Source organism: Bactrocera neohumeralis, chromosome 2, assembly GCF_024586455.1.
Source record: "Bactrocera neohumeralis isolate Rockhampton chromosome 2, APGP_CSIRO_Bneo_wtdbg2-racon-allhic-juicebox.fasta_v2, whole genome shotgun sequence".
Taxonomy (NCBI): domain Eukaryota; kingdom Metazoa; phylum Arthropoda; class Insecta; order Diptera; family Tephritidae; genus Bactrocera; species Bactrocera neohumeralis.
The window spans coordinates 76,577,309-76,594,464 of NC_065919.1; the positions used below are offsets into that span (position 1 = coordinate 76,577,309).

The 17,156-nt window shown below is 27.5% G+C and overlaps 2 protein-coding genes and 1 long non-coding RNA gene across 18 annotated transcripts in view; 1 reads left to right on the plus strand and 2 right to left on the minus strand.

Moving 5' to 3' along the window:
- Positions 1-13,686, plus strand: part of LOC126755256 (heterogeneous nuclear ribonucleoprotein R) — a 148,503-nt gene extending 134,817 nt beyond the window's left edge. For 12 of the 15 annotated variants that reach the window (XM_050467714.1, XM_050467697.1, XM_050467706.1 and 9 more), the window contains one exon: positions 5,692-13,686. In XM_050467714.1, coding sequence (XP_050323671.1) covers positions 5,692-5,864 — 173 coding nt within the window. In that variant the 3' untranslated portion in view covers positions 5,865-13,686. Of the gene's footprint in view, positions 1-4,011; positions 4,644-5,691 lie in introns of those variants that run through there. The other 3 variants (XM_050467773.1, XM_050467797.1, XM_050467781.1) reach the window with 3 other exon arrangements.
- A 490-nt stretch (positions 13,687-14,176) lies between these two features.
- Positions 14,177-14,759, minus strand: LOC126755555 (uncharacterized). The gene is made up of 2 exons (XR_007666500.1): positions 14,632-14,759; positions 14,177-14,462 (listed from the first exon to the last, which is right to left on the minus strand). It is a non-coding gene; the product is annotated as an uncharacterized LOC126755555 (long non-coding RNA).
- A 973-nt stretch (positions 14,760-15,732) lies between these two features.
- On the minus strand, positions 15,733-17,131 carry LOC126755527 (mitochondrial pyruvate carrier 1). 2 transcript variants are annotated; one of them, XM_050468166.1, is made up of 4 exons: positions 17,021-17,131; positions 16,735-16,890; positions 16,579-16,679; positions 15,733-16,233 (listed from the first exon to the last, which is right to left on the minus strand). In XM_050468166.1, the coding sequence occupies exons 2-4, from the start codon at positions 16,818-16,820 to the stop codon at positions 16,073-16,075; spliced, it is 348 nt and encodes a 115-aa protein (XP_050324123.1). In that variant the 5' UTR covers positions 16,821-16,890; positions 17,021-17,131; the 3' UTR covers positions 15,733-16,072. The 2 variants fall into 2 exon arrangements, with proteins under 2 accessions (XP_050324123.1, XP_050324131.1); XM_050468174.1 differs by lacking the exon at positions 17,021-17,131 and having other exon boundaries at positions 16,735-16,912.
- Positions 17,132-17,156: the final 25 nt, after the last annotated feature.

The following is a 17,156-nucleotide window of genomic DNA, read 5'->3' on the forward strand; positions in this document are numbered from 1 at the left end:
AACGGCATTTCATATATGAGTAATATATGCAAAAGCGTTAAACCCAAAAAATTCAAACCAAACACCGTACAAAATTCCTCTTTCTCCAATTGACGTGTATATATAATTTTTTTAAGATTCGATATTTGTTTTGTATTGATTCGAAATATTTTTTGACATGCAAACATACATACTACTAACATTACACAAAATAATTACATTACAGTTAGGCAAAAAACAAAATTGACTTTGTTGTAAACAGCAAATTACTTGTAGTTTGTAGAAAAAAATTTGACACTGAAAAGCCGAAAGAAGTAAGTCAATGAAAACACAGTGTTATATAAGTGATAATATGATTACAGGGTTAATATGAGTACAGGGTTAAAATATCATTTCCCACATATTAGCATATTCATCGTTTCAAGCTCATCGATTGTGAATTTAAATTAATTAACATTGTATTTAATTTGTATTGTAAAAGGGCCGTTGACAGAGTAGGAATAAAGCAACACAATATAATTAAAAAAAATTAAAATACTTCCGATCTCAATATTGTCTAATAAATAACAACTGAAATGTTATTCAAGCTCAAATTCACTTCTGAGGGGATGGAGATATTTTTCTTATCATAAATATAGGCTTAATGTTGCCTGCCGAGGGAGGAACAGTTTTTATTTTATAACCTCAGACAATATACGCCTTAGATACCTTTAGTATTATAAAAAAATGCTCTCCGAGAAAAGAAGTACATACATTAATAATTAAAATATGTATTTTCTTCATTCAAAAATATCTATTCTTTACGATTTTTCAAAATATAGACAAATTGTTAATTGTTGTTGTTAATAATATTGACTGCAATTTCCTAAAGCACGCACTAATGGCATACCATTAAGCTAAGGCTTAGCGCATATCACAACGAAAGTCGAATCAGCTATGCCAATAGAAAACAAAAGCAAAAAAGCAGATCAATAGTATAAAGGGGTTTTCAATAAGGACGCTACAAAAGTAGCCCGTTTTTGACATACCTCTTCAGTAAGGTTTGCTATTTCATCACGTAAAGATATACGATCCAACAACTGGGCGAAATTATTAAAATTTGCTACCGAAATTCGAAGTCAGTGGGCTGAACTTCAAGAGCTAAATAGATTTTTTATGGCAGTCAGGTCTACGCAATTTACAGATCGAGCTTCTTAACCTAGCAGACACTGTCAACTCGGCAGTATTTTTTTACTACAACAACAAAAGCAAATTTCTCTAATATTAGAATAGACAATAAAAGGTAAATAATATTATGATCACATTTACGGAGAATTTTCAAAACGCCCTTTTTCCGACAACTTTACCGCATTAATAGTTACAGCAATAGAGGTTAGCAAACTAATACCGATATTAATCGAAATAAATCCATATATTTTAACATAACTACACATGTATCTATGCATAACCTTAAAATGTAACACTAAGCAACAAAAAGAAATTTTATATAAACTCAAGCACGCAAATTAAAAAAAACATTATTTTCGTTTTGCGATTACACAAAGTTGAATATAAAAAACAAACTTTGAAAAATCTAATATAAATAAATTAATAAAAAAATGTCTTGCAAATTTCGAAAGCTAAAGAAATCACCTTTCGATTTGCGTGTTTCAATTAATTAATGCAAATAATTAGTAAATAAATGCAAATATTTTAGTAAATAAATATAAAACTGTGTGTTTGATTTAATCTTCATTAAAATATATTTATAAGCTCACAATTCTAATGTCAAATATTCATGCCACACTCAGTTTTCACACTGCTAACAATTGTTACTTAAAAAAAAAAAAATCACATACTTTAACAAAACAAAAATGCAACACTGCTACCATTAATACCTCTACCACAATCCTCTTCGCTACACAATTTTCAGAAACAGAATTTATTAAATAATGCTCGTTTATGTTTTAGTTCAAGAATTATCTTAAGCAATTATGTTTGTGCATATTCTCATACATACATTTAATATATAATATTTTATAATGTATGTATTCATCTTATTATGCGCGCAAATCAACATACATACATACATACTACTATGGAAATAATTGAATTGAAATATGAGAAAATACTAATCGATTCGTTATTTTGCATTAAGCTTTAGTTTATATGTATATAAATTATAGACATACATACATACATACATACATAGCATATGTGTATAAGTAGTTGATGTACGAATTTAGAGCTCAAACAATCTCATACATACACACACATTCATATAGTATTGTAAATACATATATATTTGGATTATTATTTCAATTGCATCTTTATCTTTATCATTAGCAGTTAGTATTTTTGTTGTTGTAATTGCATTAAGTTTGTTTAAGGTAGTAATATATGATATCTGTGCTCTGTGCTTCTCATAAGTGTTTTATCTTAGAATTCGAACAGTGTTTTGCTGCACTTTGTTGTAGATTCTTTTGACTGAAATAAATTAAAGTTTCTAATAATTTTTGTGGGCTCAAGATGTCAAGATGTCATTATATCATGCTATGAAGTGTGAATGTTTTTTTTTTTTGATAACTAGCCTAAAGGTCGAAGCGATTTTGACCAGATTTTTGATAATGCTCCCTACATTTCATAGTTTCGCTGACCTTGCTTACTGTCAGTTGTTGCTAAAATGTTTTGGAAATACTCTAGCAATTAGCATATTTTGATATTTTTGCAATGGTTTTAAGAATTTTTGACTTTGAAAGATCTTGATCTCCTGTTATAGAGATATATTCAAAAGTTCAATTTTTGCTCAGCTTTGCACAAAATAAAAAAAATTCTTTCCAATACTGTTTATATTAGAGATATTCAACTTTTAGTTGATATTAGATTAATTACTCGAGGTTAATTTTTGAACTTGTGCTAAAATTGTTCAAATCAGTTGTTTTGGAATTTCGAATGAACGAATTTTTTAGTTTTTATATTTGTATTTTTATGCTCTTGCAAGGAGTTGCTACAGAGTGTAATAGTTTTGTTCACGTTAGGTTGTACGTATCACCTCAATCTAAGCGAGAAAGATATAGGGTTATATATACATATATAATTGTCTGCCTGTCCGTCCACGCAAACTGCAACTTGACTAAATATTGAGATATCTTGATAAAACTTGGTATGTGCGTGTTCCTTGATACAAAAAAAAATCGAGTTCGTAAATAGGCGTAATCGGACTACAGCCACGCCCACAAAACGCCATTAACCGAAAACCTATATTGTCAATACTAAGCACTCAATTAAGATATACATAGAACTCTAATTTGGCACATTGGGCTGGAAATTAAAAAAAAATAGGCGTGGGCCCGCCCCCTAATAGATTTAATATACCTACATATCTTCTAAACTACAAATGGTTAAACAAAGATTTTAGAATTTCCAATATGTGAGTTACTTAGCTTTTTCTTACTTGTTTAAGCATCGTTTGAGCAATTTAGTTTTCAAGGTCCATTATATGGGCTATACATATGTACATATATACTTGATTGTCATTAGTATCTACTGTCAAGTTTACAAAAATAAAGCATATTTGGAGTTCCTTCTTTTAGAACCTCATTTCTTGAATGGTTTCTAAAGAAAATAAGTGTCATTAAATAGGTCTGACCCCAAATCTATTTTTCACAAAAATTATGTAATTCAAACGATATTAAAATTAATCACGGATTGAAAAAACTATGTCAACTAGTCTGTAGAATAAAAAAAATATTGCGAAATGCTAATCAAAAACTACAAAAAAAAACAAAAACTATATAAAATATATTTGTGTAAATTACTATAGCATTTTACTTGAAAGAAATTTAACTACCTAAAACCATAACCTAAAAAACATACTTCATTTATTCAAAACATATTTGTAGAAGTTTTGTTTTCCAGACACAGTAGCTGAGTTTACTGTTATTTAGCGCTATTTTGTGCTTGTTTTTTAGTATTATGTTCAACTCTGCATTACATTTCATTTTTCAAAGTTTCTTTCTCTTTTCTGCACCGGAAAAAACGGTGTTTTCTTAGCATCCATCGGAGTACATGCGTAAAAATTTTAACATCAATAATAATTACCGTCTACAAGTGAAATGAATTTATTTGCAAAATTGCTAAACAATAACAAAAAATATAGAACTTCTACAAGTAATCAGTACCAAATCAAACGCATGAATGAACAAAAATACCAGTGCAAGGAATTAAAATATTCAAATGTACGCAAAATTGAAATTTGACATTTATTAGCAAGAAACTTCAATCAAACGATTTTTGCACACAAATTAAATTTCAAATACAAACGAAATTCAAAGAAAAAGCAAACACTGACGTCCGTTAAAAACCACAGGGAAAGAACTTCAATCAAAATCTAATTACGTGCTTGCACTTTTGTTGCATAAATATTTCAAGTAATGATTACAAAACAAGAAACAAAGGAAGTCCAACCACAAACCAAATGAGCGCCACTTTTCCATATATACTTTTGCTTCGAGAAAGTATTCAAGAAGCATCCTCACTCCAAGCGAATTTCTTACCTCAACAACTATCGACGTTGCCAACATTCTTTACATTTCTCTCGCTCTACTACTACCGCTAACTATCTATCTCTATTACTCAATTAGCTATCATCTATGTATATCTGCACTTGATTGATTTATCTAGATATGGTATGCATATATAATTTTAATATGTATGTGTAATAATATACTCATATAATTATTTGTATTTTGTTTTTGTCATTTACTATGTTCGTTGATTGTTTTTTTTTTTTGAATACTCGTACCTCACATATTGTAAATTTTCTATCATATTATTTCCTTTTGACGAGAGAAAAACAAAAAACCATTTTGTATAATGAAAAAAATTTGTCAAATTCTGGAAATAAATTTCTTCTTGTGTAATGATACAATATTAAAATACAATGAAGGTATTTTTTTATTTAATTACTTTTATTTTAATGTTTTACTCCGCTTGCCCAAAACCGCTTACCAGATTACATCGAAACCATATATACAATATATTTTCATTCCCATACAGGTTGCCTCCGTTGATTTAGTGCCCCATTTGTATTTATTTTTTGTTATTGGTTGTAATTATTTTTAAATACCCCACTGTAATGTATGTATATTTTATGTACCTAATTATTATTATTTTTTTTCTCAATTGGGAATATGAATATTGCAAGAAATTACAATAAGTAAGGCAAGCCGATTTATGAATGGAAATGAAAAGAGACACAGAAAACTTTTTTTAGAAAAAATATTTTCCAAGAAAAAAAATAAATTATATCTCGACGTTTTTCACTGTCAAATTTAAAGTTAGACCTAGCTTGGCATAGATTGCTTACGAATTTCCACTCATAAAATAAACAAAACTAAAAGAAATAATCGAAGTTTGTATGGAAGCAGCTTTTAAAATACCGAAAAATTTTGTCAAGATGCATTGAGCAGGTCAAAAATAAAGTTTCGAATTGTTCATATAACACTCTTAACAAATTTTTATAAACATAAAATAATACCATTTACTTTTCTCTTTTCTCTTTGAATAAAAAAACACACACACTCTCACAAAAAACAAAACAAAAAAAATATATTTCGACGATAAAAAAATCCACAAACTCTACACAACAATATGGCAACCTCGAATTTTCGCAATTGTGTGCAATTGTACGCACACACACACACATGCTCATCCGACCTTTGACGAGTGCAGTAGTCGGTAAACGTAAATTCGATGGAGGTCACCAAAATCCTGCAGATATAAAGCGACGTTACCCGAGCGGTTTAATCGGAAATGGCAGTTGGGGCAGTATACCGTTACCACAACAACCACTGGGCACCAATGGCGAGCAATGGTACACAGATACATTTCCAAATTGGGCTTAAATAATTATAATAATATTACAAAAACAAAAAACACAAACTACAACAACAAGCGCATATTACAATAATAAAAACACCTACAACAATAAATTGAAAACCACAACATCCAGTAGCAGTCATTACAGAAGCGATTACATTAGCAATAATAAACAACAACAACAAAAACTATATAATAAACAAAATAAAAACAACAATAATTACTACAACAACTCTTGACTACATATTACAAATTTTTAAGCCGTAAATACAAAAATGTGTAAACATATGTATGTGACAACAATAATAACAACAACAACGTAATTGAAAATTTTAAATGCATGTAAATAAAAAAGTAGCTAAGCAGTTAATCCATATAAAATGCAACAACAACAACAACAACAATGTTGCATAGCATACATCCATAAGGAAAATGCAACAAATTGTCAGCTCATAACTCTTGTAAGATCCCATAGATATACTGCAACAACAACAAATATGCATATGTATTTATGTATGTATGCACATATGTGTATGTTTACTATATTTGTATGCAAAAGTGCATTAAAATATTTACTGCAAAGCAAATTAGGAAACGTAGGGTGACATTGAACCGGAGCAAATGTCTAAAGTTGCCGAAAATCTTACAAATTTCAACTTTTGAGGAAAGCAATATAACGGCAGTCAGTGCCGAGAGTCAATAAAAAGGCATAAAACAGAGCAAATGAAAAATTACATATAAATATGTAGGTAACTTTCCATATTTGTGCATATGTATGTGTGTGCAATCATTTAGAAAATACAAGAGTTGATTTTGTAACCCGAAAACAACAACAGACATACAAACACAATTACATAAATATATTTGTATACACGTTGAATAGCAGACGGTGTTATTTTAAATTAAAAAGAATAATAATTTATATATACATACAACAATAAATAATTATATATAAATGAGAACAATGATTCTCCATTGCGAAAATTAGTAAAAATAAAATTTAATTAACAAAAATAATAAAAAAAATAGAAAAAGCATTGAGCTGTACACATTTAAAGATACACGTCCGTAAATTTCGCAATTAAAAAGGAAATTATGTAAAAAATGCATGTAAATGCATAAATTTTAAAATAAAATTAGTAGTCTGATTCGGCGCTGAAGAAAACAAAATAGAAAATGAAAAACATATTTGCAAAAACAACCGGTAAACACTTTTTAACAGCTACTCTTACGTTTTTTCGCTGCTTTGCGCATTTTAATTGCATACACACGCAACAATAACAACAACAAAACTTTTAAACGCCATAAAAAAATAAAAGAAAGTGTAACGATTTGAAAAAAACGCATTTTATCATACATCACAGCGGCTGGCATGCAAATTCTCATTTCTTGTATTAAAACAATAAAGAGTGAAATAGTAAAGAATTCAAATCTTATATTCTAGAGTGCCCTGTTGTGTCGGCAAATACAGCTAACGTATCATTTTACTGTTAAAAAAAGCCATTTCGACACGCACTTTTTATACACTATTATATACAAAATGCAGACAAGTATAAACAAATAGAAATATAAATTTAAACAGATAATATTTTACAGCAAGAACCTCCCAAAATATGTAAAGGACACACAAATTTGTAAATATGTTGCCGAATAATTAAAAAAAAATTATGAAAAATTACAAAAATATATAAGTACATATATGTAAGACTAGTAAAACTTTAAATAAAGCGTCTTAAATTTGAACACAAACATATACGTCTTGAGTGTTGAATGCAAATTTGCAAAAAAAAATTTAAAAAAAAAACTAAAAATATTTACTTTGAAAATTCAAAAAGCAAAGCTTGGCGAAAAAAATGACTGACAATTGAAAATTCTTAAAAATTATACATGATTAGCAAGTATGTATGTATATGCAAACTTATACGATTATAATGGACAAAAATGAATATGATAATGCATATGTAGTAAAAGAAATTACAAAAAAAAAATCACAAAAACAAAAAAACGTTTGCAATTATATGATGCAATTTAAGGAAAATAGCCGACAGCGGGTTATTTTGTGCCGAAGTGGACGGCAGCATGTGGCATTATTGTGTAATGTTGACATGTTGTGTGTAAAAAAAATATAAATATAAATTTTTAAACATAACCGAAAATACAAAAACACTAATTGTTTAAAAACATATTTTCTGTATTAAGTTTTGTAGTTGATGACGACATTTCGGCAATTTGTTTGTATATTGTATTAAAACTTTTTAATTAAATAATTTTTTATAAATTACCAAAGTTAAAATTTTCGACTTGTGCGTAAAAAAACAAATAATTTTTTTCGAAAGCATTTTTAAACTAAATTTCGCAAATTTAATTTTTATATAAACTTCAACGCTGCTGAAAATTTTCAAAAAAATTTATTTTCTTAAAAAACATGCATTATACATATGAATCTTGTTGGCTGGCAATACAAAATAAAATATTATCTTAAAGCAAAAGCGAAGAGTTAGGTTTTTTTATTTCAAAAATATAGTAACGTTAGGAAGTGTAGATAATATTTAAAAACAAATTACAATAATTCAAAAGAAAAAGGCGTAATTAAAATAAAAACTGCGTTTAGTGTGTAACGTACAGTAACAAAATGCATATAAACCAATAAACTGGGTTAAGTGAACCAACAAAATATCATAAAACACGGCAACGAACTAATTAAACATCACATTATGGTTTTATATTTATGTATTTTTAATAAAAACAAAATAAAAAAGGAAAAAAAACAATTTCCCATAAGAAAACACCTATAAACAATGAAGACATGTAGAGCAAAAATTAAGCTTAACGGTGAAAAGATCAGTGTCACATATTTATATAGTATAAAACAAGATAAGAAACTTTTAAAATATTACAAAAGTAAGCGAATACGTATAAAACTAGTAAAACCTTCAAAGCAACATATAATCTTATAGATACATATACATATATACATATACCTATGTATATGCATATACATTTATATGTATAAAAATTTCCCTAAATACAATTGACTAATCAATAATTAATAAAAATGCGTAATGCAAAATCGGAATTAAAATAATTCACATATACATAAAAGCAAATAAACGATTCAAGTATCCACATGCAATAAAAAACACAACTAACCTAACATAACCTAGAATTATTTATGCCCCAAGTTACATAACACACGTTTAAAGTTATTCATACATAAATGCTCTTAAATAAATAGCAAAAAGTGAAATAGTGAAGAAAATCAGAAAATCAGAAAATCAATTGATGAACACGCACGCCACAAACACATTTCGGTAGCAGTCAACCAATAGTACAGCGTATCTAGTGTTCCATTGTTTGAAAGAAAGAGCAGTGTGGCAGAAAGAGAGAGGAGCGAAACAATTAAAAAATTATGCTGCTTCTTAAGTTAATTTTCATATTATTATGCGTAAAGTAAGAATGGAGCGCAGCGGCATAAGAGATTCAAAATTTTCAAAACCGATAAGGCTTCTTAAAATTTTCAACCGATTCAAAAATGAATAGCTTGTTAAAGTTAATAAAAAAAACAGCATGTAACAATAGTTGGTAAAATTCACAAAAAAATTCTTAAGAACAACAGATTTCAAAAATGTATATCATTTGTAAAAAAAAAATATTTTTTGGCATTTTAACTTCTACTTGATAAGCGTATACAATTTCTTTTCCAAACAAACAAATAACTGTAATTTCAAATTGAACAATTTTCAAGAATCTGATAATAAATTATAGGAAATTAAACTTAAAAATAAATTCCAAAAAAAAAAACATTTTGCTTTTAAGCGCATCCATACTTTATGTTTTTCAAAAGCTGTAATAGAAAGAGTGAGCCTTGTAGCCTATGCAACCCTGCTGCATTTTCATGCTGTATAAGAAAAACAATTCATTGATCAAAGAGTAGAGGGGAAATTATTAAAAAAAATATATAAATATATATTTAATTCAACATAAACTTTTGCACACGTTTTTTTAAACCTTTTACCATTTTACTATTCATTTTATCTATAAAAATATATTACACACTTAAAATATATTTCCACAATATTTTTTTTCAATAAAACTTCAATAATAAGTAATAAAAAATACAAGTACGCACATACTAACTAAAGTAATGTAAACACACACCATATAAATATGCAAGTTCTTTAAAAATTTCAAAAATTCGTAATTTTACGTATACCTGCCCCAGAAAAGCCGCGTGAAAATTAAAAACAAAAATATTAACCATTACTATACTATTATCACTTTATACAAATGAGAAAGAAATAAGGAAAATTTTGGCATGTACTACAATAAAAACAAAAATATTATTGGTGACTTTAAAGCATATATATGTATGTAAAACCACTTCTACATTAAAAAAAAACGAATTGCAAATATTTTGTATTTTTACTATAAACTAATGTTTTATTTTATATAGTCTAACATCTTTTTGTTTTATAATTAGCACTTAAATTTAAACTTGCAAAAAATGAAATTGTACTGATTTATGTTATATGTATGTATTTTAAGTTATATTGTTAAACAAAAAATAAAAATATATTAAAATATATTTGAGTACACTTTAAAACTATATTTAATCAAACAATAAACCACTGTACATTATCATATCTGAGTGTATATTTAGCAATAAAATTTATTATTAATTGATAATATTCAAAATTGTTTAAATATTTTATAACTTCTTTTACATTTTTTCGTCGTTTTAAAAATTTTTAGCAGTGCAAATTCAAAAATGTTATTTTGTCACTAAAATTTAATTATTGTATTTTCAACTATTTTTTAACCATTAAAAAAATTAGTGTTAAATGAAATTAATTTGAAAATGTTAATTTTTTGTTTTGAACTTGTCTATTTTTTGTTTCGTAAATTTATAACTGTTTTAATTGTAACCATGTTATGTTTAATTTGTATTTTTGGGATCGGGAAAGCAAATAGTTTGGCAAATAATTTATACAGATTTAATTGTTCAGTGGTTTAAATAGCGTTTTGGCTTCTTTCTTAATTTTTCGTTTTGACAAACTACAAAAATTGTGTGTTTTAAAATTTCAAACATTTGTATTTTTTTATTTCACGTGATTTTCGTTTTGTTGTAGCAAAATATATTTACTTTGTATCTTATTTTATAAAATTACTAAACATATGGATAACACTTATTTGATTATTGTAACATTTTTTTTATGTAGTGCTAAAAAGAAAATTTGTTTTAGTGCATAAATCTAAATTTTAATAACACATATATATATATTTTGCTTATACACATGCCGTGTGTATATTAAATTTAAGCAATGTGTTAAAATTACACATTATATAATTAACTAATTGTATTTTAAATGGAGTAAAAAAAAAACAAAAACAAAAAAATGTATGAATATAAAAATATATTGTGCGAACATAAAAGGAATGTTTTGATAAAAAAACAATAACAAAAACATAAATAATATGATATAAGAAAAATGTGATCGCAAAAGTAGTAACGGAATCGTTGAGTTAGAAGAAATGGCATATACATACAGACATATTTTAAGTAACTACATATTTAATAAAAAAAGTGGCGCAACGTAATGCTAAATGAGATGCAACGGCATTCACGTAATTTCTGAACAAGAAAAAAAACAGACTGCGAACTTTAAGGAAGATTTTTTGTTGTGTAAATCATTAAGTTTTAATTGGCAAATAAAGTAATAAAATAAATAAAGAATGAAAAATAAATACAAACACAAATGTCTTATTGGCAAAATTAGTTTTTTTCTAAATTAGTTAGGCTACATATACTTTTATCATTTCTATAATTTCATTGCGCTTTTTGGGTAGTGGTTTGGGTATAAAATATGTATATGGTAGTAAACGTAACCTTTCATATATTCACTCAAACCATTCGTTCGTCAAGAATTTAAATATACAAAGGTATTTATCTACTTTTATGAAGCGTTTTACTTATCTACTCAATACACATTGGTACATTTGTACTTTCTTGCCGTGACGTTAAGGTTAAACTTTTTAATTTTTTTTAAATAATGTATCATGTTTTTATGTTATTATATTTTCAATGTGTTTTTCAACTTCATTAAACTTCACTTTATTGGATTTTTATAATACATGTAGGAGAAGCCACTTTATCAACAACATAGCTTTATTAATAATAAATTATTAAATTTTTGAAAACGAGCGCTTTTCAATTCAACATTTTCATAACTCATTCCGGATGCGTTTATAAATACTATTCCAATTCCGATTGTTCTAACTCTCCGCATTAATTTTGTTGCAATTTGTAAAAGCTTATTCAGCATCATGCACTTAATCTCTCTCTCCTCTAGAGCTCTTCTTTTCTAACATGAACATTTAGATTAAAAACTTGTATTTAAATTTGGACTTGAACGCACTGAATGAACGAAATAGAATACAGCGCAATTACTTTAATTAAATGCAAATTAATAACAAATCTGCAAAATGTACGTGGTCCTAACGGAAGGGGTGGAGAAACCATTTGATGAATGCATGCGATTTCCGTTAATGTCACGACCGAACACAGAATGGCGTCAACTACGAATGCACGAGTCGCCGCGACCAAAATAGTGTTGGCCAACATGCAATTTATGAAAATCATACATCAACACTAAACCGCAAAACGTAACGTCGCTTATACATTCACTCGCCGTAACCGAACTTACAAAATATAAGAACTTTATAAAAATAATAAAATAAATATTAAATAAACAGAATAATGTATCATCCGTTTTTTACATTGAAAACGTATGCCTTTTTCTAAAATTGCTACAATTTTTAGCTGTTAATTATTACGATTTAAGGACTATAATGGAATTACTAAAAGAGCTATAAAAGAAAGAACTATATACAATAAATAAAATAACTTAAATTAAAAAACTGTAGTGTTATTTCTTCTAAATATATTTTTCTCTTAAAATATAAGAAAATTACTTTTATACTTTTGGCCAATACAATAATGGCATACTGTCATATTCTTAACAAACATATTTAGAAATATATTTCATATATTTTTTTGCTCTTGGTAAACAAGCTGAATTTCAAAAATACAACTAAATGACTTTTAAATTTTTGGCCAATACAATAGTGACATACCGTTAAAATATTCTTAGCAAAGACATTTAGAGAACATTTTATGGGAAAATTTTTTTGAATTTCATTTATTTTCAAAAAGAAAATGTTATAACGATAAGATATACTTGAAAAAAATTTTAAGCAAAGCAAGAAAAAGCCACATTACGTGATATAATTTTAGCTTGTTCCAATAAACAGTTAAAATAAACAATTTACCTTTCTATTTTCCAATAATTACATTACTTTCAAATAATTTAAAAAAATCGCAATTAATTCGAAAATAAAATTTAGTTGAAATTAATCATGCTTAATATATTTTTATTAAGTTAAGACTAAACTAAAATATAAAATGCAAATTTGAAAGAAAAATTACTGAAAATAATGCAAGGCACAATTTATGACTCCAATACAAGGTAATCGAACCAATGCAACAAGCAAAACAAAACAAATTATTTCAAAATTAATAGTACAGAACTGATGACAAAAAACAATACCTTTAATCTAACCAACTACCAATATAAACAAATATATTTCAACGTAGAAAGATTTATGCATGAAATTATGAAAAAATAATAGGAAAAGCATATTTGATAACAATATTGAAATAATGGCGATTTCAATTATAATCAATTTTGTTTTTATTTAGTTATCTGTGTTTCGCTAGCTTTTATCGAACATTTACTATTTTCCAACAATTTGTAAACATAGTTCAAAGTGAGCAATAATCAGCTGACATATGTAAATTGCAAAGAAATTGTGCTTAATTGCGGTTATAGGATCAAAAATATGGCCACTCCTTTCATACTTCACCAGCAAATGCAAGTCACACAACTTTTCTAGCAAGATTTAAAAATTCTGTTTACTCTTAATGTACTCATAAGTAATTTAATTTGTTACAACTTTATATGTTTACAAAAAAAAAACTTGAATAAAACAATTATTATTAAATTGAAAATATAAATATGTTAATTGTAAACAAAAAATTATATAACGCGTAATGATAGCAAAACAAAACCATAAATCAGAAAATAAATAAAATTATAATAATAAAAAACAAATTTAATATAGTTAAAACAAAATATTCTTGTTATTTATTTTGTATAATGTGATGCGTGCTGGTAAGTATTATAACTTGTACTCCCTGATTAATCATTAATGTATTGTTTAAACTTATTATTTAGTATTTTTTAAACAACCAAAAGACTAAATAAATCATTGTTTTCCGTTAAAGTTGCCAAATTATCGATATTTTTAGAAAGTGATAATATTTACTTAGGAATTTACACAAAACCTTCTTAATAAACTTAGAAATAGTGCATTGAATTATATTTTTTACTAAGTTTCTACTTTTAGTTAATAGTTTATCAGAACGTCTATTTATTTACCTTATTACGATGTTGATACAAAATTTCGATAGCTTTTATTTTGTCATTTTATCGATTATGTTTTTACTTACGTTATTTGCGAAAGTATCGGTTGACGCTAAAAATGCCGCCTATAAAGTTAAAAAACTGATTTTCTTTTTTTCTTTTAATTGGCGTAAAATACGCCTGGCTTACGCGATTATAGTTAACAACAGCGCGCCAGTCGTTTCTTCTTTTCGCTACGTGGCGCCGGTTGGATATTCCAAGCGAAGCCAGGTCCTTCTCCACTTGATCCTTGCGACTTCTTCAACAAAACACTGATTTGTTGAAGTAAAATCCATGAAATATTAAAAATTAGTTCGCAACGCACTAAAAAACCGTTGCAATAATATTTTGATATCGAAAGTAAAAATGTTAGTAATTGCGAACACGAACAGTGCAAGTAATTTTTTTCTTATACATTATCAGACATTTGCATTTTAGGTTTATGGTAAATATTTCTTATTTTTTAATCGACCTAACCATAATACAAACTTATATTTAATTTGGGATAAGAGGTTGCAATGCAAGACATTTTCACATATCGTCACCTGAAATGCTAAATAACGTATCACGCTTCACTACTTCAAATTTACATACATAATATTACATATGTTCAACATTTTCAGGTTCTGCGGTTAGATATAAACCAGTTTTAACCAATATTAAAATTTTTTCACTCATTTTATTTCGTGTGTTCGTGTTTCATTCATGCCACTGTAAATTTCCGAAAATGTTACGTTATTTTGCATTTCAGGTGACGATATGTACATACATATACTAGAATTCTCCGATCGTATAATAACCAAATGGTAAAATAATAAATAGGTACTTATCATCATTTTGAAACCATTATTTCCCCTAATTGGCAAATTTATATACAAAAACGATGCATACATTTTTATCGGTAAAGACTTTGGTGGAATTATATCCGTATAGGCTACCTACATACAACCAAATGAGAATTTCTACATACATAAGTACTTGGCGTTATTCTATTATTTTTGCGTGTTGATAATTATGTACTTATATGCACACTCATATCATCTACAGAAGCATTAACGCACACGCCTGCCGTCGTCTAGCTATGTAATCATAAACTCTACTTGATATGGAAAATTTAAATCACCACAAAATTCGCTAATCTTATCGGAATACGCTTTCATATATCTATTGTTATCAAAAAAAAATCTCCGTCATTGATAAGAGTAGCTTTAAAAAAACTTTCAATTAAGTACACCAATTCAAATCTAGTTACCTTTCATTTTAAGTATAAGCAATTTCGCTCATCGCCAACTTTAGTTAAAAATATTTAAAGGTTGTCAGATAGCTGAGATTTTGATGAATTCTAAATAAAACTTTAATAAAAGACATGACATTATTTGTTTGTTCTATCAATATATTGCTAGTCAATTCGTTAATTAGGTCTTTTAAATAAACATGCAATATATGCATAGCTAATTATTTTACAGCTTATTAGCGTAAGAAATATTTACACGAAGTGTTGTAGTGCTCATTAGTTTTGATTGTTCTACAGTTTGTTGTTGTAATAAATTCATAATTTTTTATTAAGTGCATGAGCCGCTTTGCTTAGCCTCATTAACCAATTTGCGCTAGTTTTTGTACATTTGTATTTATGTAAGTAGAACTATGACTTCATTGTAATAGCAGCTCATGAAACAGCACCAATACGTATAGATATTACAATATAATATGCTTTACGCCGTATTCTTCTTCTCTAAAAATTCATATTTGATGAAACGTATTCCTTGTATTGTTTGGGCAGTGGCGTTTGTGAAATGGCAAGCGAATAGCAGCATATTCCTGGGTTGCACCTTCCAAGCAAATCTCATAAATACACAAGAATAAAGTGTAAGAGCTGAAATAAAAGATTACTCTGATTACTTAAGCTTTTTGGCTATAGAGATAGTGTGTATGACTTTCAAGTGTGCTGATAAAAAACTGCACGTTTAATTAAATCACAACTTTTTGAATATAGACCGGCCAGACAACTAATTAACCAATACAAAACAAAAACAAAATGCCATAAAGCTTTTAACATTGATAATAGGGGACAACGTCGTTAATGAACTTGATAGTATGTATGTAATTTATACATATATTGCTAAGCGTGCAAGATACTAGCACAGTTTAACTAACAGAAAACATTAAAAAATTAGCTAAATCATCCATAAAATAAAACAAAGTATAAATTCAAAATTACCAAGTGTCATTTTTCCTGAAATAAATTTTGGTTCTTTCTTGAAATCTGCAATTGCTGCCAGTGGTATACCCCAATTAGCTACGGGACCCCAGAAATGTGTGCTGCAAACGACAAAAAATATTGTATATTTTTCTTTTAACAAAAATTCCTACAAACCTCATTAAATATTGGCGGAACTCCTTACTCTTCAATTGGTTCACCAATTGGGCGACAAGATTTTTGTTAGGTGCACGTTGGGCCATCGTGATATTTTGTTTTTCTAAGGTATTTGGTGAATACTAACTGCTACCACTTCAGAAACACGTAAGGATGCTTGACGAAAAGAGAGGTTATTTAATAAATAGCCATATGTCAACAAACTATAATAGTTAAAGCTAGTTTTTATTTCGTATTCCCAACATTTACGTATAACGCTGCAAGAGATTGGTAAGAAGATGTATACCTTGCTCCAATAAGTTATGTAAATGACAGCTACGTACACCGACAAGTAAACCACCAAAACAAACTGTCGAACTACACCGTTCACCAGCTGACAACAAACAACAATTCGCAATTATCAATTTCTCAATATCTTGACG

Bases quoted from the DNA above. Each gene is read 5' to 3' on its own strand.
- LOC126755527 (XM_050468166.1), bottom strand. From the start codon at position 16,820: ATGGCCCAACGTGCACCTAACAAAAATCTTGTCGCCCAATTGGTGAAC. The intron at 16,680-16,734 runs GTTTGTAGGAAT...TGTCGTTTGCAG, and splicing joins TTCCGCCAATATTTAATGAG to CACACATTTCTGGGGTCCCG. The intron at 16,234-16,578 runs GTAATTTTGAAT...CTTTTATTTCAG, and splicing joins TTCAGGAAAAATGACACTTG to CTCTTACACTTTATTCTTGT.